This window comes from Quercus robur, chromosome 8 (genome assembly GCF_932294415.1).
Source record: "Quercus robur chromosome 8, dhQueRobu3.1, whole genome shotgun sequence".
Lineage (NCBI taxonomy): Eukaryota > Viridiplantae > Streptophyta > Magnoliopsida > Fagales > Fagaceae > Quercus > Quercus robur.
The window spans coordinates 15,039,534-15,061,453 of NC_065541.1; the positions used below are offsets into that span (position 1 = coordinate 15,039,534).

Consider the following 21,920-nt stretch of genomic DNA (forward strand, 5'->3'; position numbering starts at 1 on the left):
AATGTAATCTAACGGTAGATTTGTCAAAATTTACATCAAATTAAGAAATATAGCATTGGATTCAAGTTACACTTGATGTAACTCTAAAAAATGTTACACCAACCAATAACTTATTGTTGAATTCATATTTTGAAAATACAACCGTTGGATCACATTGTCTATATGTTCTTAATATGCATGCCAATTTCCATTCCAATCGGGTATAATTTACCATTTGATCTTTAAACTCATCTTTTATGCGTTATTTTAAATTACAAAAACTTGAATTTAAACAATTGATTGATGACCTAACTATTAATCTTTGATCACCTTGAAATTTTGTATGCGTAAAAAATATATGAAGATAATGTAATCTAACGGTAGATTTGTCAAAATTTACATCAAATTAAGAAATATAGCATTGGATTCAAGTTACACTTGATGTAACTCTAAAAAATGTTACACCAACCAATAACTTATTGTTGAATTCATATTTTGAAAATACAACCGTTGGATCACATTTTCTATATGTTCTTAATATGCATGCCAATTTCCATGCCAATCGGATATAATTTACCATTTGATCTTTAAACTCATCTTTTATGCGTTATTTTAAATTACAAAAACTTGGATTTAAACAATTAATTGATGACAAGACTATTAATTTTTGATCACCTTGAAATTTTGTATGTTTTAAAAATATATGAAGATAATGTAATCTAACGGTAGATTTTTCAAAATTCACATCAAATTAAGAAATATAGCGTTGGGTTCAAGTTATACTTGATATAACTCTAAAAAATGTTACACTAACCAATAACTTATTGTTGAATTAATATTTTGAAAATCCAACCGTTGGATCACATTTTCTATTTGTTTTTAACATACATGCCAATTTTCATGCCAATTGGGTGTAATTTACCATTTGATTTTTAAACTTATCTTTTATGCGTTATTTTAAATTACAAAAACTTGAATTTAAACAATTAATTGATGACAAGATTATTAATTTTTGATCACCTTGAAATTTTGTATGTTTTAAAAATATATGAAGATAATGTAATCTAACGGTAGATTTTTCAAAATTCACATCAAATTAAGAAATATAGCGTTGGGTTCAAGTTATACTTGATATAACTCTAAAAAATGTTACACCAACCAATAACTTATTGTTGAATTCATATTTTGAAAATCCAACCGTTGGATCACATTTTCTATTTGTTTTTAACATACATGCCAATTTTCATGCCAATCGGGTGTAATTTACCATTTGATTTTTAAACTTATCTTTTATGCGTTATTTTAAATTACAAAAACTTGAATTTAAACAATTAATTGATGACATGACTATTAATCTTTGATCACCTTGAAATTTTGTATGCATGAAAAATATATGAAGATAATGTAATCTAACAGTAAATTTGTCAAAATTCACATCGAATTAAGAAATATATCGCTTGGTTCTAGTTACACTTGATGTAACTCTAAAAAATGTTACACCAATCAATAACTTATTTTTGTATTCAAATTTTGAAAATCCAACCGTTGGATCACATTTTCTATATGTTCTTAACATGCATGCCATTTTTCATTCCAATCAGGTGTAATTTACTATTTGATCTTTAAGTGGGAAGACGAAAAAATAGAGGGAAATTTAAATGTCTATTGCGGCGGTCCAACCCGCCGCAAAAAGGAGTACATATTACGGTGGGTCAATTATATCTAAGTTTAATGCCGCTAAAACAGGTCTATTGCGGCAGGTCATTGGCTCGCCATTGTAGTATGCCGCAAAATACTAGAGCAATGACCCGCCGCTATATCTAAGCTAAATGCCGCTAAAACAATATGACCTGCTGCTGTAGTATGCCGCAAAATACTAGAGCTATTGCAGCGGGCATATAGAACACCGCAATAGATCTCATGTACAGCGGCGGGCCAAAAACATACTGCAATATAATAGGCGACATATAGCGACAGTTTTTGCACCCGTCGCAATAGCTCAATTTTCTTGTAGTGTTATAGTTATAGCATCAATTGCAAATACACATCATTATGAGAATCACAACCACCTGAGGGGCCCCAAATTTTGGATATTTCTCAGGATAGTGAGTCTCATAGTGCACTTTCAACTAACAATGCTTAAACTCTTAGATTGAGGGATGTACAATGAAATCACCACTTGACGATTTAAGGGAAAAAATCAAGAAAAAAAAATCCCTTACTTCTAAAGACGAAAGTGTGTTTTTTTCTTAGTTGTTAGGAGTGTAAGAAAGAATGACTTGGTTAGGATTGACAAGGGATCTTTAGAAGTTCAAATTTCAAAACCCATGTTGAGATCCTCCCCCTAGGCACAGTGACGACTTTAGAAATATTTTTTAGGTTGGTTATTAAAAAATTTTAATTATACAAAATATAATAAAGTGTTAACTTGAATATATTAACATCACCAAAAAAAAAAAAAAAACGCATAAATACACAAAGTATTAAATTTCCTTTTACTAATAAAGAGGAAAAAAAATACTGATAATAGATAAAGTGAGAACTGATAACGCTGATTGATAACACTGAAATGAGAGTAATAAATTAAGTGAAAAATTCTACAATGATGAGAGAGAGAGAGAGAGAGAGAGAGAGAGAGAGAGAGAGAGAGAGAGAGAGAGAGAGAGAGAGAGAGAGGGAAGAATATTTGATACAACTACAAGTCGAGTTGCTAAAGAGTAAGGAGAGCAAAATTGTTGCAACAGTAAAGCCAAAAAAGTATAGCTGTCGTCTCCATTAAGAAGAATTCACAACCAAAATATTTTCTTTGTACATTTTTTAAAGAAAAAATGAAATTATGAACTATTTTTATTGAATAGGTTAAATGAGTTACAAATTTAAATGATTATCGAAATTTTATCTTTTTTGTTTTATAATAGACTTTTTGTTGAATAATTTATGCACTTGTTTTTGTTTGATTTATGTTTGTAGTTATTTGGGCTAATATTTATTGTTGTTATTTAAACCTTTTAAAAAAAGGGATTAGGATTATGTTTGGGGGGCATAATTAATTTTTGAGTGATATGTCCACTACATTTTTACAATAAATCTTATGCAAAAAGCTATTATTAGTGGGTAAAAAAAATAATAATATCAGTATTAGAACCAAATTAGAATTTATAACAGTTTACTATATTGGATTTGTTTTGAAATTATTGTAAAAAATGTTGTAAATGTAGCATTACTCTTATTTTTGTTGAACCAAATTTTTGTAATTCTCAAGTCAGCGTATTCAACATTTTTATCAGGATGGTCACAATAAATTAGTTTAACATATAATTATTATTAGATAAGTGTTTATATACTTTTTTTTTGTGCCTTCTTATCTTCATTGTGGTGTTATTCGTCATCTTACCAAATTGATTTAAGCTTAGGTCTCAATTTGCATTCATCTCTAGACCTAAACCTAGGAAAAAAAAAGTACTTGTGAAAGGCTAAGACAACTTATTTTTACCACCATTGTAGTGTTACTAGACACACTCGCTCTAATTGATTTAAATTTAAGTCTTAGTGTGACTCAGCATAGAATTCAAGGTCATTTACCTGTGATGGGGTGAGTTGTTAAAAGCATTGAACTTAATGAAAATTTTTCATCGAAATGCTAATTCTTGTTAGTTATTGATTAATGCTACAAATACAAATTATTTCATAACAATTTTACAAACCATTGATAACAAATTATGAGTGAGCAAAAAAAGTAATTTTATTTGTAAATTCAAATAAGAACCAATAACAAATTATCACATATAATTTATTGTGAAAGTGCTGTTAAAATAATATAAATGTAACACTTCTTTAAAATCAATGTCTTTCCCCATATTTACGGACCAAGAATTGTCCTATATATAGTTTGTATTAAATTGTAGAGCTCAATATATATAGGTTGACCGAGGCAGTTTTATCCGTGTTCGGGTGCGAGTGGATATTTCTCTACCTCTTTGCAGGGGACGAGTTCTATCCATAGAAGATGGTGATGATCATTGGGTGACATTCAAATATGAACGTCTCCCTAACATATGCTACTGGTGTGGGTGTTTGGATCACTCGGACAAAGATTGTGACAGATGGCTGGAGAGTGAAGGCACGCTTAAAGAAAACGATCGGGTGTATGAAGCGTGGATTAGAGCAGCCTTCACTCCGGCGAGTCGCAAGACAGTGGTGGTGGTGCCGGGGTTTTATGAAGATAAAAAAGGAAAGCAGTCAAAGCCAACCAAACCGGTGCCTGGGAAATATTCATCGCCGGCGTCAGAAACAGGGGCAGACGTTACTAAACCAGTGCAGGGGGCGGAGACAGTTACAGAAGAAACAGAGGAGCAAATTATGGGCTCATTGATTGCACCAGAATCATTAAGTGCTGAAACGGCTAAGGGAGACAATCACGGAATTAAAGGAGCTTTATTGGATGAGCAGATATTGGAGATAGACAGAGAATTAAATGGGATCGGATTTTCAGAGGATGAAATAAGGGGAGTTAATGATGCTAATAAAGGGGCTGATCTGGACGGGCAGCATAATAAGGAGGGAAAAAATGAAGGCGGCGCTGGGTTTGCAACAGAAAAGGGTGCTGAGCACGTGCCAAACTTAAGTGGAAACCCTAATATTACTATGGAAATACTCCAACCCGATGTGTGTGGACAAACTTCTGGCAGTGCACGCAGTGGGCAGAATGCTACAAGAACATGGATCAGGATAACTAGAAAGGCCAAAGATTTGAATGATGAAGGAAAAGGAGGGATTGAGCATAGCATCAAACGGTCTTTTATGGAAGTGGATGGGTGTGAGGGGCAGAAGAAAAGAAGGTTGGCTCCTTCGAAGAGCAAAACGAATTTACTAGTGGTGGAGGCTGAGTGTCAGCCCCGCCAAGAGCAATGAATCTCCTATGTTGGAACTGTCGGGGGCTTGGGAACCTCCAGACAGAACAAGAGCTTGGGGATTTGATCTGGGCACAAGATCCCTCAGTCGTGTTCTTAGCTGAAACATGGCTTGATAAAGCAAGGCTAGAAGAGATACGTGTTAAGTTGAAACTTGGTGGTATGATCGAAGTATGTCGGGAAACAAGAGGAGGTATTGTAATTTTTTGGAAAAAGGATGTCGATTTTTCTTTAGGCACCTTTTCTCCAAACCATATCGATGGCATTTTGAACAAAGGAAAGGAGGATGAATGGAGGTTTACGGGGTTTTATGGGGAGCCAAAAACACAGAATCATCATATATCATGGACTTGCCTACGGAGACTAAAGAATAGGAATGCGATCCCTTGGTTATGTGCAAGTGATTTCAATGAAATTACATGCAGTCATGAAAAAAAAGGAGGAAGACTGAGGCCTGAAAGACAAATGGGTGATTTTAGGGATGTCCTTGATGAGTGTGGGATCAGAGATCTTGGTTTTGTGGGAGGAAAATACACATGGTGTAATGGCCATCCGGATGGTTTCACTATTTGGGAAAGACTAGATAGAGCGGTAGCAACGATGGAGTGGATTGAAAAATTTCCTGCCACTAAAGTGATGCACTTGGAGTGTGGCTCATCGGACCATAAACCTATTCTTATTTGTTTGAATGGGATACCAAAAATCCGACAAAAACCATGGCGGTTTGAACACATGTGGATGGGGGAAGAAGGATGCAAGGACGTAGTTGAAGAAGCATGGGTACACGAAACCACTGGGCATGCCATGGCTCGGGTTGAAGGCAAAATAGGGTGCTGTCAATCCAAACTGACATGGTGGAGTAGGCTGGCTATTGGAAATATAACTCGGCAATTAAAGGAAAAAAAGGTGCAGCTACGTAAGGCTGAAGATGCAGCTATTGTTGGGAAATCCATGAGTAGGGTATTTCGGCTTAAGAGGGAGATCAATGATCTTCTATCTAAGGAGGAAAAAATGTGGCGGCAAAGATCACGCACCCTATGGTTACATGAAGGGGATGGAAACACTAGATTTTTCCATAGCCAAGCTACACATAGATATCGAAGAAACAGAATTGAAGTGATCGAAAATCTGGTTGGGGAAAGGTGTGAAGAAGAAGGGGAGATAGCAAATATATTGATAGCATTCTACACCAATTTATTTACCTCATCCTCTCCGGATTTGATTGAGGAAGCTTTAGAAGCAACTCCATTGGTGATTACAGAAGAGATGAATGATGAACTTGCTGCCCCCTATCAAAGAAGTGAAGTGGAATTAGCCATAAAGCAGATGGATCCTCTAAAAGCACCTGGTCCGGATGGGATGCCTCCATTATTCTTCCAACATTTTTGGCCAACTGTAGGTGATGATGTGACAGAGGCAGTCCTAACTTGCCTTAATTCTGGTACGATCCCTTCTTCCATTAACCGAACCTTCATCACACTTATTCCGAAGGTCAAGAGCCCGGTAAAAGTTTCTAAATTCCGCCCTATAGCTCTTTGTAATACTCTTTACAAGATTATTTCTAAAGTCCTTGCAAATAGACTTAAGAAATTATTACCATGTGTTATTTCGGAATCTCAAATTGCCTTTCAATCTAGTAAAGCTATATCTAATAATATATTGGTGGCTTTTGAAACCCTACATCATATGAAATCACAAAAATCTAAAAAGAATGGCTTTATGGCTATGAAGTTAGATATGAGCAAGGCGTATGATAGAATTGAATGGAAGTTTTTGATGATGATCATGGAGAAAATGGGCTTTTGTGAAAAGTGGAGGTCTCTTATTTTTGAGTGTATTAGCACTGTGTCTTATTCGATTTTGGTGAACGGAGAGCCAAAGGGAGATATAAGACCTACTAGGGGAATTAGACAAGGCGACCCCTTGTCACCCTATCTCTTTTTACTATGTTTGGAGGGGTTGAATAGGTTGCTTCAAAGGGCAGCCCATAATGACAAAATAAGGGGCTTTTCTTTATGCAAAAATGGCCCAAAAATCTCACATTTATTTTTTGCAGATGATAGCTTGGTGTTCTGTAGAGCTACCATGTCAGACTTACATGAAATCCAAGCCATTCTATCCTTATATGAACGTGCTTCAGGTCAAAAGCTCAACCGGGAGAAAACCTCTATATTTTTTAGCAAGGCAGTAAATGTTGCTAGAAGGCAAGAGATTTTAGATTTCTTGGGGGTTCCGGAAGTAAAAGAGTATGAAAAATATCTTGGCTTGTCGGCGGTGGTAGGAAGAAATAAAAAGGAGAGTCTAAGATACATAAAGGAAAGGGTTTGGAATAAAATACAAGGGTGGAGAGAAAAACTACTATCCCAAGCGGGTAGAGAAACCCTATTGAAGGCGGTAGTGCAAGCAATTCCATCCTTCGCAATGAGCTGCTTCAAATTACCGGTGAGTTTATGCAATGAGATTGAGGCTATGATCCGAAAATTCTATTGGGGGCAGAAGGGGGAACAAAGAAAGATCCATTGGAAAAAATGGGAAATTCTTTGCAAACCAAAGGTGGAGGGAGGCATGGGATTCAAGGATCTGGAAAAATTCAACGATGCTATGCTAGCTAAGCAGGTATGGAGGCTACTACGGGATCAGAATTCTCTCTTCTTCCGTGTCTTCAAGGCCAAATATTTTCCAAATGGTTCGGTCTTGGAAGCTACAACTTCATCGGGGTCATATGCATGGCAAAGTATCATGAAAGCCAGGAAGGTAATTTCTGGAGGAATGAAATGGAGAATTGGTGATGGCAACAATATAAGTCTGTACTGTGACAATTGGCTTCTAGGCGGAGGGTCATCCAAAATAGTTTCTCCACGGGTACCTGAGCTAGAAGGGGCAAAGGTGTCGGCTCTTATATCCTAGGACACAGGAACTTGGGATCAGGATCTGATATCTCAACATTTCCTCTCCTTTGAAGCCCAGCGCATAATGACCATTCCTTTGTGCATGACAAACCAGCGGGATGTGTTAATATGGCCGGGCTGTACAAATGGGGAGTATTCAGTGAAATCTGGGTACAAACAGTTGTGTGAAGAGGAAAACATGATGGAAGCATCGGCTTCAGATGCCTCAATCTAGAAAGCCTTCTGGAAACGTCTATGGAAGATACGGGTGCCAAACAAAATTAAAAATTTTCTATGGCGAGTATGCTCCGACGCACTACCTACAAAAGTGAATTTGAAGAAAAGAAAAATCCTTGAGGACACAAGATGTGGCGCCTGTCTTTCTGCTCAAGAGACCACCCTCCATGCAATATGGAATTGTGATGAATTGAAAGAAGTTTGGCTCCCCTGTTTCAGCTGGGTTAGAACAGAGTATCCGAATATTAATGAAGTACAGGAACTAATTAATCTGATTGGAGCACAAAAGCAGAGGTTGGAACTATTTGCGGTAGTGGCTTGGTTTGTTTGGAATCGCCGGAACAAAATACGGCTCCAAGAATCCAGCTTGGACAAGAGCAGAATTTTCAGTACAGCAGCTCAGTATCTCTTGGCGTTCCAGTTGAAATTTCCGGAAAAAATGGCTAAGTCCCCTGCGATTGCAACGAAGTGGAGTCCACCATTGGGCGAGGGGTATAAAACCAACTATGATGGAGCAGTTTTTGAAGAGGCAGGAGAGGCAAGGATAGGTGTGGTGGTGCGAAACGGAAATGGCGAAGTACTTGCTGCACTTTCAGAAAAAATACCTTACCCCGGTACAGTGGAGTTGGTGGAAATCCTAGCTGCAAGAAGGGCTGTCCAGTTCATTGTAGAATTGGGCATGGCACAGTCAATATTTGAAGGAGACTCAAAGATTGTTTACAAGGCATTGAAGTCAGGTGATGTGGGTCACTCCTCAATTGGTCAGTATGTGAAAGACATAATGTCTATTCCCGGTTCGATTCGAACTTTCTCTTTCTCTCATATTAGGAGGCAGGGTAATTGTGTGGCTCATGCCTTAGCAAAGAGAGCAAGATTTACATTTCCATTGTTAGTCTGGATGGAGCATGTTTCACCGGATGTGATTCCGTTTGTACTTTCAGATTTATAGTTTTCTAATAACATTTCATCGTTTTGATCCTCAAAAAAAAAAAAAAAAAAAAAACTTGATTTGATATTTTCTTCTCCAAACAGAAAAAAAGAAAAAAAAAGACCTTGATTTGATATTAGTTATATTTCTGACTCAGCACAGCTTGACAAACTTACAACGATATTTCCCTCTCCTCTTTAACGAACTTTATGAATACCACTTCCACTCAACTGGAATTCACAAGTCACAACGCTTTTATACGCATATCTTTTTCCTTCTTTCTCTCTCTCTCTCTCTCTCTCTCTCTCTCTGAGTGAAAAATGTCAGAAGAAAGTGAAGGATCTCCAATGCAAGACATGGCCCAAGAAGAAGAAGAAGAAGAACACGAACAAGAAGTTCAGAATCTCCCAGATATTCCTACTTCTAGTCCTCCTGATGAATCCGATGCAATTAGAAAACCAGAACAAGGACAAGAAGAAGAAGAAGACGAAGACAAAGACGAAGACAAAAGCGCAGAAGAGGAAGATGAAGACAAAGACGAAATCGAAGAAGAAGAAGATGAAGACGAAGAAGTGGACATATGACTTTTACACCACCGCCAGAGTCACCATCTAAACGTCCATTCCGGATGTCTTTGATGCAGAAAGCACTCAGGGAAATGAGAAAAAGCTTAAGACAAAGGTCCCTGGAGAAGAAGCAGAACAACTTGACATACATTGTCAGAATACTGCTACTTCTCTCAATGAATCCCATGCAGAAGAACAGACCATAGCAGAACACAGACAAGAACAAGAAGCACAAAACCTCCAAGAATTCCCTCAACAACAACAGAGAGAAGAAGAAGATACTACTACTTCTCGCCTCGATGCAAGAGAATAAGAACAAGGACAGGAAGAGAAAAAAGAAGAAGAAGTGAATATCATCTCTGTTCCTTCACCTCTGACAATAAAGATGAAGAAGAAGAATAACGAGTGGACACTATTATGAAGAAATTGCACCCTATGTATATGCAGTTTAGTCATTGTCAATTTGTCATCTTTACCAAGTTAGATGTTTGCCTAGTTAATAATAATTCAAGGGTGCTTGGTATTCTTTCCTATTCTGTAAACTGATTTGAGGAGATTTTGGTTTCCAATATCATACGTTGCTTCTTTAGTATGGCTGAAATGCACATTGTTGCACCTACAACCTAGAGTAATTCTGTTGATGTACTGTTTGATTTGGGAAATCTTCTAAATGTACATGGTCACTAATTTGAGCTTTAAAAATAAAATCATGCTCTAGATTTTCTTGTGCTCATGTTTTGCATGTTCTTTCATTATGATATTGTCGAGATAGCTTTAAGTTTTTGATATCTGTGTTTTGTGTAGTTAAAAAGGGTGGGTTTAAGAAAAAAAAAAAAAAAAAATATATATATATATATATATATTCACATATGTAATTTGAGGAGAGTAGAGTGGTATTAACAGGAAATTAGCTTATTTCTAGTTACTTTAATTTTTAGTGAATTTTACTTTACTTTACTTTCTTTTACTCTATCTTCTTTTCCTTTTAATCCAAACAGGACCTTGGAAAAAAAAGATATTACAAAAGTGGTACAAAAGCATTCTCATAAAACCCAAACCCCAAACTCATCCAAGATCTCTCTCTCTCTCTCTCTCTCTCCCTCTCCATAACTAGCCCACCACAAAAAATTGTTAATTTTCTAAATTTGGTATACAAAAGACCAGAGTTGTTTTAATTTTACAAACTAAAGTTTGGTGTTTGTGTGTGCATATATATATATATATATAGAGGGAGAGAGATAGAGAGAGAGAGAGAGAGAGAGAGAATATTAGAAGGATATTTTGTCTAAAATGGCAATGACATCAAACAGCCACAACCAACATTGTTTTGTACACTATTGAGGCAGCACAATCAAAACTCCTCCAGCACCTCCAATAATGCTTCTAAAGGCTATCAAAAATTGCAAATACCAATCTGAGTCCAATAAATACTTGAACTTGTGCAAAGGAACTGGCGAAATCATCATTTCTACTGTATTGATGCAATAGTGAGTGTGTTTAGGCCTTGTGTCATGAGCTATATATGCTAGTTGCGTCACTGGTTTCGTGTGTTTTCACATATTGCCTTTCCCCCTCCCAAATTTAGAGTCTCGAGCAGTCTTAAACTTGCTCACTGCTATATTTTCACACACTATAAGGAAGTTTTTTGCTATAATTTGTACACAACTCAACTAGTGTATATTTTGCTTAAACTAGTTACTAGTGTATATTTTGTTTAAACTAGTTGGTGAGAGAGTATAATTAAGTGTATATGTATGTGTGTTTAACAATTAGTTTGTTTCTATAAAAAAAAATTATCTTTTGCCTTTTATTTATTTATAAAAGTATAAAAAATAAAAATAAAAACTAATCTATTGAGTAGACATATAATAAACACAATATTATCATTCTCATTTAAACCAATTCCAATCCGAATTATGTATGTTTCGTAAAAGTATTAAAAGAAATTGATGTTAATTAGTAATTAGGTAACAAAGTTTACTCTTTTTTTTTTTTTTGGCATAAAATCTAAATTTATAGTGTTCCAAAAAAATGGTTTTAGTGTATTTTGAATAGTATTTCCAAACACATATCTAATTTTTTTTTTTAGAAGAAAAGGTGTAGTACATGTTAAAAATTGGAGAGAGAGAGAGAGAGAGAGAGAGAGAGAGAGAGAGAGAGCTCTTATGAGACAAGTGTATTTGATGGTGTACATGAGGGATTGCTCATTGGAATGCTCGTAATAGAGTGGGAGAAAGTTTTTTTTTTTGGTGCTTTTTATAGATCAAAGAAGAATGAATGAGAGGTGAAGAAACACATCCATTGTATCTCAACTTAGAAAATAAATTTAATTATGAGTATAAAACTTTTAAAATCCCCAAAAAAACCTATAAAAGTGAATTGGAAAGTTATAAATTGATTTATAGTATATAATGAAGTAATAAAATTTGTTCAAAATGATTATATCCAAGAACTCAGGGCAGTTTAATTAGCTCTTTCCCCTGTAGGCTATCTGTTTAAAAAGTATCAACTACAGTAAACCTATGTTTAATGTTTAACCAGATACTATACATTGGGAAAAAATAAAAATAAAAAAAATATTCCAAAAATGAACAATGAGATTCTTTTTCCCTCATATGAATTTATAGTTCTGACTCAGCACGCTAGCTTGACAAACCGACATGGTTTGCCACCATTTTTTAACGGTTACAACTTACAACTATATTTCCCCCTCTTCTCTTTAACGAACTTTATAAATACCACTGCCACTCAACTGGAAATAACAACGCTTCTGCACACAAATCTTTTTCCTTCTCTCTCTCTCAGAGTGAAAAGTGTCAGAAGAAAGTGAAGGATCTCCAATGCAAGAAGAAGAAGTTCCGAACGTCCCAGAGAATCCTACTTCTATTCCTCCTGATGCATCCCATGCGGAGAAAATAGAGGATGAAGAAGACGAATATATGGACCTTATGGCTGTTTCACCTTCTCCAGAGTCACCATCCAAACGTCCATTCCATGATTCTGATGAAGAAAACACTCAGAGAATGGAGAAAAGGCTGAAGACAAAGGTCCCTGAAGATGACACTCCTCCAAGAACGTTTCTTGAGATGGTGCTGACAGATGTCGATCATGAGATTGGATTCTTGACTAGCATTGTTAATTTCCGCGAAAAGTATATGTTATACCCATATTTTGATTCCGTTTCTTTGGAACATTTCATCAAGAATTGGCTTCAAATCGAAACCAGTAATCAGCAACTGCTTGAAGTAATAGTGAAGCTGCGAAAGAAATACATGAATGCTAATACCAAGATGGGTGCAAGTGAGAATTTTTCTGATGCTCGTGATCAGATGGCATTCAATTTTGCAGACAAGTTATGGAGTAATGAAAAAGAAGAAGATTGGAGGTTTCTGAAAATGGGGATTATTGCACCAGTACCACATGGACCTGATGATGAAGAACCTGATTCTGCAGGTGGAGATCCCGGATGCAGTTAAGCCATTGTCAATTTGTCATCGATCTTTCACCAAGTTAATAATGATTCAAGGGTGTTTAGTATTAGTTCATAGTGATTCAATCCCACACAGACAAGGCCTAATCGTCCATTTTTAATAGCTTAGTGCATGGTGTTCTTTAATGGAATTTGATATGACTTTTGAGCTCAATATATGTAGTAGGTAGTATGGTTGAGGAAATTTTTGGTTACCAATATCATACATCTCTTCTTTAGTATGGCTGAGATACACATTTTTGTACCTAGAGGAAATCTAGTTGATGTATTTTTTGTTTGGGGAAATCCTCCTAGTGTACATGGTGACTAATTTGATTCTGCTTTGAATATAAAATCATTTGTTCTAGAGCTTCTTCTTTCAATTCTTGTGCTCATGTTATGAATGTTCTTTCGTTCCGATACAAACATTTAATTTTCTTTAACTTTTTGCTGTATGGAGCTAGCTTTGATCTGTTCTTTATGAATTATTCTGTGCTTCTATTCATTTAACTTTATTTTCTGGTTTTCTGTGGTATCCAGATGTTTATTTTATTTTTTGATCAATCTGTTGTATCCAGATTAGGTTATTATTACTTTGGGAATTTTCTTTTTTAATGCATTGCATTAATTAACAGAATAGGTTAGTCATTAAATGAGGCTTTGGAAAGACTAATGGACATGGTTATCTCAGTCTATTATGGAAGAAAGAGGTGAGATAAATGTCACCATGGTAGGGGAATTAACTGATGTGTATCTAAAGTGGTGGAATGAACCTCTGGTAGACAAATCGTTTAAGTCGATCCCATTGGGGAACCTTAGTTCATCAGATCTGCTAATTTAGATTAATTCCAGGAATGGTCACTTAAAGGTTGGACTAGCCTATGAGGTGGCTAGGCAACCTGTTGCAGCAGAGTATCAAGTGGAATGCTCATGCGCTAGCCTATGAGTTTGCCACTTTTTGTGTACAATATATTGTGTATTCGAATTGGAATGTTGTTTTGGAATTAATGAGAATGGATTGGTTACAGTAGCTCGATGTATCTACGAAAGTAGTGGCATTGCTTTGTGGATTGGAATTGGCCAAATCTAATGGGGATCACAAGTACTCTGTCTCAATTGAAGGAATCAAACACCTCCTCCTCAGAGTACCTGTCAAACAACCCATGTTTATTTCCATGTGGTTATCTTCTCGAAGAAGCACATGCAAAACAGACTGCTATACAAACCACTTCTCTTATAGTTTTACATGGACATGGATAGGGGAAATCCCAACCATGATCCAATTACAACTTTGCGTCTTTCACTTCAAAAAAAGAACGAGGCTTTGAAATACTATGTAGAAATGCTAAGGACCTTCATCAAATGGCAGTAATTTTATGGAATTCTTGCTTTAGAATAGCTTACAACTGGTGACAAACTGACAAAAGTTTCAAATTAATCACAATGAATTTTACATAAAGCAGCTAAACAAGGTTCCACTGGTACAGGTCAATCATAAGTTTGACCCAGTTAGGAACCAACTTGAGTAGGTATTAATAATAGTCCTGATTCGGTTCTCAGAACTTGAGAAGCCCATCATGGACTGCCTACCTGAATCTGATCCAGTTTTATTGGTTTCCTCAAACCGAATTGGTTTAGCACTAATTTTTACAGTTAATTTAAACTTACAACTATACCCCTCTCTTTAACGAACTTATAAATGAATGCCACTCAACTGAAAAAAAGTTAAGGCTTGTACTCAGTACTCTTAACGTAATGGGAAATTCTCCCCCTCTCTATTTCTCTTCCTTTCTCTCTGAGAGAAAAATGTCTGAACAAAGTAAAAGATTTCCAATCCAAGACATGACCCAGGCAAAAGAAGAAGAAAAAGAAGTTCAGAACTTCCAAGAATTCTCTCATCAGCAACAGAGAGAAGATGATCATGAAGAAGAACATACTCCAACTTCTCCCAATGCATACCATGCTGGCCATGCAGAAGAACATGAACAACAAGAAGAGAAAAAAGAAGACAACAACGAAGACATTATCACTGTTTCACTTTCACCACCTCCAGAGACACCATCAAAGCGTCCCCTCCAAGACTCTAATGAAGACTCTCACGATGACACTCCCAGATCATTTCTTAAGATGGTGTTGACAGATATCAATTATGAGATTGGATTCTTGAATGGCTTTATTGACTTCCATGATATGAATGTGAGATACCCATATTATGAATACTTTGCTTAACAGGATTTCATCACAAATTGGCTTCAAATCAATACCACTCATCTGAAAATGCTTGATGTAATAGTGAAGTTGAGAAAGAAATACATAAAGACTAAAGCCAAGACGGATGTGAGTATGCATTTTATTGATCCACGTTATCAGAGGGCATTCAATCTGGCGCACAGGATATGGAGTGATGCAATAGAAGAAGATTGGAAGCTTCTGAAGTTAGGGGTTATTGCACCAGTGTTATGTGGACCTGATCAACCTTTTGAAGGGGCCAATGCTCGTGAAGATCCCGGATCCAGTTATTAAGTCATTGTCAATTTGTCATCTTTTTCCAAGTTAATAACAATTCAAGGGTGTTTAGTATTCTCTTCTATTCTGTAATCTGATTGTGGAAATTTGTGGTTACCAATATCATACATATCTTCTTTAGAATGGCTGAGATACACATCTTTGCACCTTGAGGAAATCTAGTTTGATGTACTATTGTTTGTTTTGGCAAATCTTCCAACTGTACATGGTGACTAATTCGATTCTTCAGCTTTGAATGAAAAATCATATGTTCTAGAGCTTCTTCTTTGAATTCTTGCGCTCATGTTGTGAATTCTCTTTCATTCCAATACAAACAGTTGATTTTCTTTAACTTTTTGCTGTATGAAGCTTTGAAGATTGATCTGTTCCATTATGATTTATTTTGCTTCAATTCTTTAAACTTTATTCCTGGTTTTCTGTGGTATCCAGATTTCTTTTTCAACAATCTGTGGTATCTAAATTAAGTTATTATTAATCACGTACTTTGGGATTGTTCCTTAATGCTTTGCATTAATAAACAGAATAGGAATGGAAAGTTAGTTACTTAATGACTGCTTGGATTCAGCTATAACATTAAAATATTGTCGAAAAATCAGAATTAGGCCTTGGAATGACTCATGGTTTAATGGTTATCTCTCACTCTATTGTGGAAGAAAGAGGTGAGATAGATGTCACAATGGTACAGGAGTTAATTGATGAGGACCTAAAGTGATGGAATATGCTACCAAAGCATTGAGACTACTACTCACATCCTGTGGACATTTATGTATTGTCAATTAGCAGTCAATGTATGGGCTTTGGCCCCACGAAGAATTCAGAAACTCAAGGTACAATATGCTACCAAAGCAATGAGGGTGATTTTTATTTAGATTGTTAGCAGTGTGATGAAATCTTTTAAATGTACATGGTGATGACTAATTTGATTCAGCTTTGAATATTAAATCACATGTCCTTGAGCTTCTTCTTTCAATTCTTGTGCACATGTTGTGCATGTTCTTTCATTCTGATACAAACTGTTACAGAATTTTCTTCAACTTTTTGCTGTATGAAGCTTTGAAGATTTGGTATTAATAAATTTTATCATTATTTTTTTTACAGCCCAAGACTTGTACTGTGTTAGTGAGGAGGGATTTCAAGAACTGAGCGTTTTTCTTGTGTCCTCAGCAATAGTTCTTTCCAATTTTCCATATATTGCAGTGGCCAACTTTTTTTGGGCAATATCTATTTCACACACCCAATTACTGAATTATGCATATTCGTACACACAACATGGCAAAATAAATTGTGAGAAATACATAAGTGGAATTGGTGGAGAATAAATGGCATGCCACATTGGCGTGTGTTCTTTGTGTGCACTAGTCATTATCCATTTTTATTTGACTCTCAAAGTTGTAATTAATGTTGCATCATTCATCAATCATCCCAAGTGTCTGTGTGCTTATTTGTGCATTGCATTTTCATATTCCGTTTGCTTTTGCATTGTGTTTGTTTTTGGGAGTTGATCTACAATTTTCTGGGGAAAAATATGAATTCCTTAGCCAAAATTTTAAAATAATATATCTTATTATATTGTATTAAAAAAATTCTCAAAATCCATGTTTGTGATAAATTTTTTAATGCTAAAAAAAATTAATGGCAAGAAGGCCAACATGGTTTTAGGTTTTACATATCCCGATCTCAAATTTTAGAATCTTAAGATCCTACATTAATCCTACCCTATATGGGTGTGAGAGTAAATTTTTCATTAGGTAGGATCAGCATGGTATCGTAATCTTGAATAATGGATCCTATGATCCTATATAGAATTTAAGTAACATAACTGACATTTGTGATTATGTTGCTCTATGATGGGATTAGGATTCTCCATCCATATTGATCAAGTTGCAATCAGTTTTAAAGGGCTTGGCATTTTTCATTATCTTAATACAATTTAAACATTTGCAAAATCTTTGTAAATTTGGAATTTGGACGATTTTCATAACAGATTTGTTGATTTTATCTATATTTTTAGTGTTGGAACTTCAAACTTGTAAGTTTGAAATTTGAATTTTGTCAATTTGTGTCACCTTTACTTTTATTCATATAATTCTTTAACATATAATCAGTACTATCATTACTCATGATTTTTATTTTTATTTTTTATGAAAATAAAATAGAGTCTTATGATTCTCAATCTAAACCTACGTATCCACAAATCCCTCTTACCGATCTTGTCAGAATGCTTTCTCCCACCGACTTAAGTTTTTTTTCCCCTTTGCTACAAAAATAAACTTATTATTATTATTTCTGAATAATAAGTGACCTTTTTATCGAAAAGAGGGGAATTATTTCTGAATTGGGTTCCATTTTTGTTCATTCGCACAAAACATAATTGGGTTGTATTTTTTTTTTTTTTTTTTGAGAACCCAGACCCAAAAGAGAGGCCCAGAAATATATTACGACCAAAAGATAAAGACCAAGTATAGTCATGGTCACGGGTTACAAGAGGAGATGTGTCATCAAGAATGGACTAGAATTGGGCTGTGTTAATAAAATAAGTTCTTCTATTGCCTACATATACCTCAAACCGACTTGGTTTGCCACCGTTTTTTACAGTAACAACTCTATCTCCCTCTCTGCTCTTCAACCAACTTTATGCATGACTGACACACACACACTCAACTGAAAATCAAAAGGCTTGCTTGCTTGTATACACAATCTCTCGGAGCGAAAATGTCAGAACAAAGTGAAGGATCTCCAATCCAAGATACGACCCAGGAGGAAGAAGATGAAGATGAACACAGTCAAGAAGTTCCTAACCTGTCAGAAGAAGAAGTAGATACTGCTACTTCTCTCAATGCATCCCATGCAAATAGAGCACTCGAACAAGGACACGAACTAGAAGTTCCGATCTTTCAAGAACTCCCTCAACAAGCACAGAGAGAAGATGATCATCAACAAGAACATCATCAACATACTCCTGCTTCTCCCAATGCATCCCATGCTATTACAGAACAGCCCAGAGAACAGGAACCAGGACAAGAAGATGACGAATTTGTGGACATTCTGACCGTTTCACCACCTCCAGAGTCACCATCTAAACGACCAGCCAGGACTCTGATGAAGAAAACACTCAGGGAATGGAGAAAAAGCAGAAGACAACGGTCCCTGAAGATGACACTCCTCCAAGACCGTTTCTTGAGATGGTGCTGACAGATATCGATCATGAGATTGGACTCTTGACTAGCCTAGTTAATTTCCACGAGAAGTATATGGTGTACCCATATTTTGATTCTGTTTCTTTAGAACAGTTCATCAAGAATTGGCTTCAAATCGAAACCAGTAATCAGAAGCTGCTTGAAGTAATAGTGAAGCTAAGAAAGAAGTACATGAAGACTAATACCAAGATGGGTGTGAGTGAGAATTTTTCTGATGCTACCAAAGCGTTGAGACTACTTCTCATACCCTGTGGACATGTTTGTCAATTAGAAGTCAATGTATGGGCTTTGGCCCCACGAAGAAATCAGAACCTCAAGGTACTATATAAGGGTGATTTCTATTTAGATTGTTAGCAATATGATGAAGGTTTTGGGTTGTTAACATGTAATAGGATGTGGCCTTAGGCCTTACCTTATTTATTTTGTATAGTACATACTTGTACTATACACTCTGGCTTATATATAAAAGTATTCATGTATATTTTATTACTTGAAAAGTATAATACTACTGACTTAGTATTTCTAACACCTTATTTATCTTGTATGGTACACATACTTGCACTACACTTTTTGCCTCATATATAAAGATATTTATGTATATTTTATTACTTGAGAAGTATAATATTATTGATTTAGTATTTTTAACATGGATCAGAGCCACTGTTCTAACCTTTTGACTCTATTTGCCATTAGTCTTGGCTTTTCTCGTGTCTCTCATTGACCGCTACTGCCGTCGTCAAAATTACATTGCTGCCATCAGTACACCAAAGTCCACTGTTCACGGTCGTAGTCACTTCTGCATCTCCGATCAGGCCACTGCTGCAACCATTGGAAAGATCTCTCTCCCATCTATCCTGCCGGCTAAAAATCCCCAACATCTAGTACTACACTCGCCCTCACGCGCGACCAATTAATTCATTCAAGCGTCTATTATAAAAAAAAAAAAAAAATTTCAAGCCAGACATATTTTAATAGTCTTCTCTAAATAAATAAATAAATAACATATAAACAAAATTTTCAATGACTAAAAAATATTTATCAGCTGCCAATGAAAAAGACAACACTTCATAAAAACAGGAATTGGGCCAAGTACCACGAATTTGACAAAGTGGAAAAGATATCAAATTTATCACGATTTATTTCCACACCAAACATGTCAATGTAAAATTAACTTTTTTTTTTCTAAGAAGAAATGTACATTTAACTTGGATAATTATTATTATTCAATATCTGTCCTGCTAATTTTCCCCAAGAAAAAAATCAAAACAATAATATCGTACTGAATTCAAAGAATAAATAAAACAAAACAAAACAAGTACTTTAAAAAATACATTAAAAAAATAAATAAAAAACAAAAACCTGCAGTTCTACACATAAGGCTAAGAGAGTATAGAGAAGAAAGGGAAGGATGAAGATAATTAATGAAATGCTAATTATAATATGGAGTTGGACTTTGAATCAATTGTTCTTAAGGCGTAGAGAAACAATCATATCATATCATCATATATTATATCATATACTATGATTGTGCCAAGTGATTTTACCAAATTGTTAAAAAAATTTTAAAAAAAATTTAAAATATATATAATTTTTTTTTTTTTTTTTTGCATTCTTATCTTCTTGTCCTATAATTTCTAACTTGATGAAAATTTTAAGTTGATTACAATTCAAGTTCTTTATCTAATCCTTTTATTATTAATTTATCTATAATTTCTAACTTACTAAAAATCTTAATTTTATTATAGTCCAAATTTTTCATCTAATCCTTTTATTATTTATTTATTTTTTACTATTTTTTAATTATTAAAATGCTAGGTTAAACAATTACAAAGAACTAGGTTACCATTTCATTGATCAAAATAGTCTTTTCAGTTCAAATTGAGATTATCATTGTGGATGTATATCATTATATCTACATTCTGTTTACACTTATGGGAAACCTAATGAGTTTGTACATCTACGTATTGTTTAAATTATTAAAAAGAATAATAATAATCATTCACGTGGGATTGTTAAGAATTCTAGCCTTTTAGGGAATTAATATTTTGGTTTCACACTAATTGCTCATATCATTTATAAAAAAAAAACATAGTACACGTATAGAACTATTAATATCAACCTTTAATTTTATTTTTTATTTTTTGAAAACACCTCATAGATAGATACAAAATTATAATTATTCTTTATCTATTTCCATAAATCTCTATCAATTTTTTAGATAAATACAAAAATTTAGTTGTTTTTATCTTTTGTTTAAGTTACATATAACTCTTGATTAAATAGTGCATAGCACGGGCATAACTATAATTTGGACTATAAAATTCAACTTAATAATCTCCAAATTTAAGCTCTCCCACTTATTTCATCTATATTATTATATATAAAAGAATTCATCTCTTTCAATTAGACTTTTATGTGGTTCAAAAATACTCTCATTAATGAAGGGTAACTTCATTTAGAATTAGAGTTGTCAAATAACAAATTTTATTTTAAATTCAAAAAGGGAACTCCTAAAAAAGAAATTACATTACTTATCTCTAAAATTTATCATTTTTATTTGTTTGAAAAATAAAATAAAAAATATTTCTAAATTATACTAGCTAATAGATGCAAATTATTAACTTTTATCCAAAAAATTAGAAAAGCCTCATGTGTGTGCTTGGAGGCTAATAGTAGAGTAAGGGGCTGGATATTTGGCTATCCAATGAATCAGGGACAATGTATAATTTTTTTTTCGTAGGTAATCAAAGAGTTTCCTTTTTAGTGGACTCCAAATTTGATTTACGCTTATCTGGAAAAAAATAATAATAAGAAGAAGAACATCTAGAATTTACACACTTGGAAAACTAAGATCATCTAGGATTCTTGTAGTAATTAAGATTAAAATAATCTAGAATTTATTTTCATTAGGATTCTTGCAGGTGGCAACAAAACGTAGAAATAAAAAAAGTAGGTCTCTTTAAAAAAAAAATTTTAAAATTTAAGATGATATCAACTCTAATAACATTTTACATATATCAAATAAGTGGATAAGAACGATTTAAATCAATGACACTTTAAACTTTCGAAGAGTTCTATTATTCGAAGTAAAGTTTTAAGTTTCTAGAAATCTATCCTTGAATATAGGAATTTAGGGTTTTCAAATAATAGCGAGAATCGTCGATAAAAAGAGAGCGTGAAGAGAGAGCTCAGTGCGTGAGGAGGGAGCTCAATGAAGAGA

At 34.6% G+C, this 21,920-nt stretch overlaps 2 protein-coding genes across 2 annotated transcripts; both read left to right on the forward strand.

The window, feature by feature from the left end:
- Positions 1–7,862: 7,862 nt before the first annotated feature.
- Positions 7,863–8,963, forward strand: LOC126695926 (uncharacterized). Its single transcript, XM_050392719.1, has 2 exons — positions 7,863–7,948; positions 8,234–8,963. The coding sequence occupies exons 1-2, from the start codon at positions 7,863–7,865 to the stop codon at positions 8,961–8,963; spliced, it is 816 nt and encodes a 271-aa protein (XP_050248676.1).
- Positions 8,964–12,348: 3,385 nt separating this feature from the next.
- On the forward strand, positions 12,349–12,984 carry LOC126695927 (probable transcription factor At1g61730). The gene has a single exon (XM_050392721.1). The coding sequence runs from the start codon at positions 12,349–12,351 to the stop codon at positions 12,982–12,984; it is 636 nt and encodes a 211-aa protein (XP_050248678.1).
- The last annotated feature ends 8,936 nt before the right edge of the window (positions 12,985–21,920 follow it).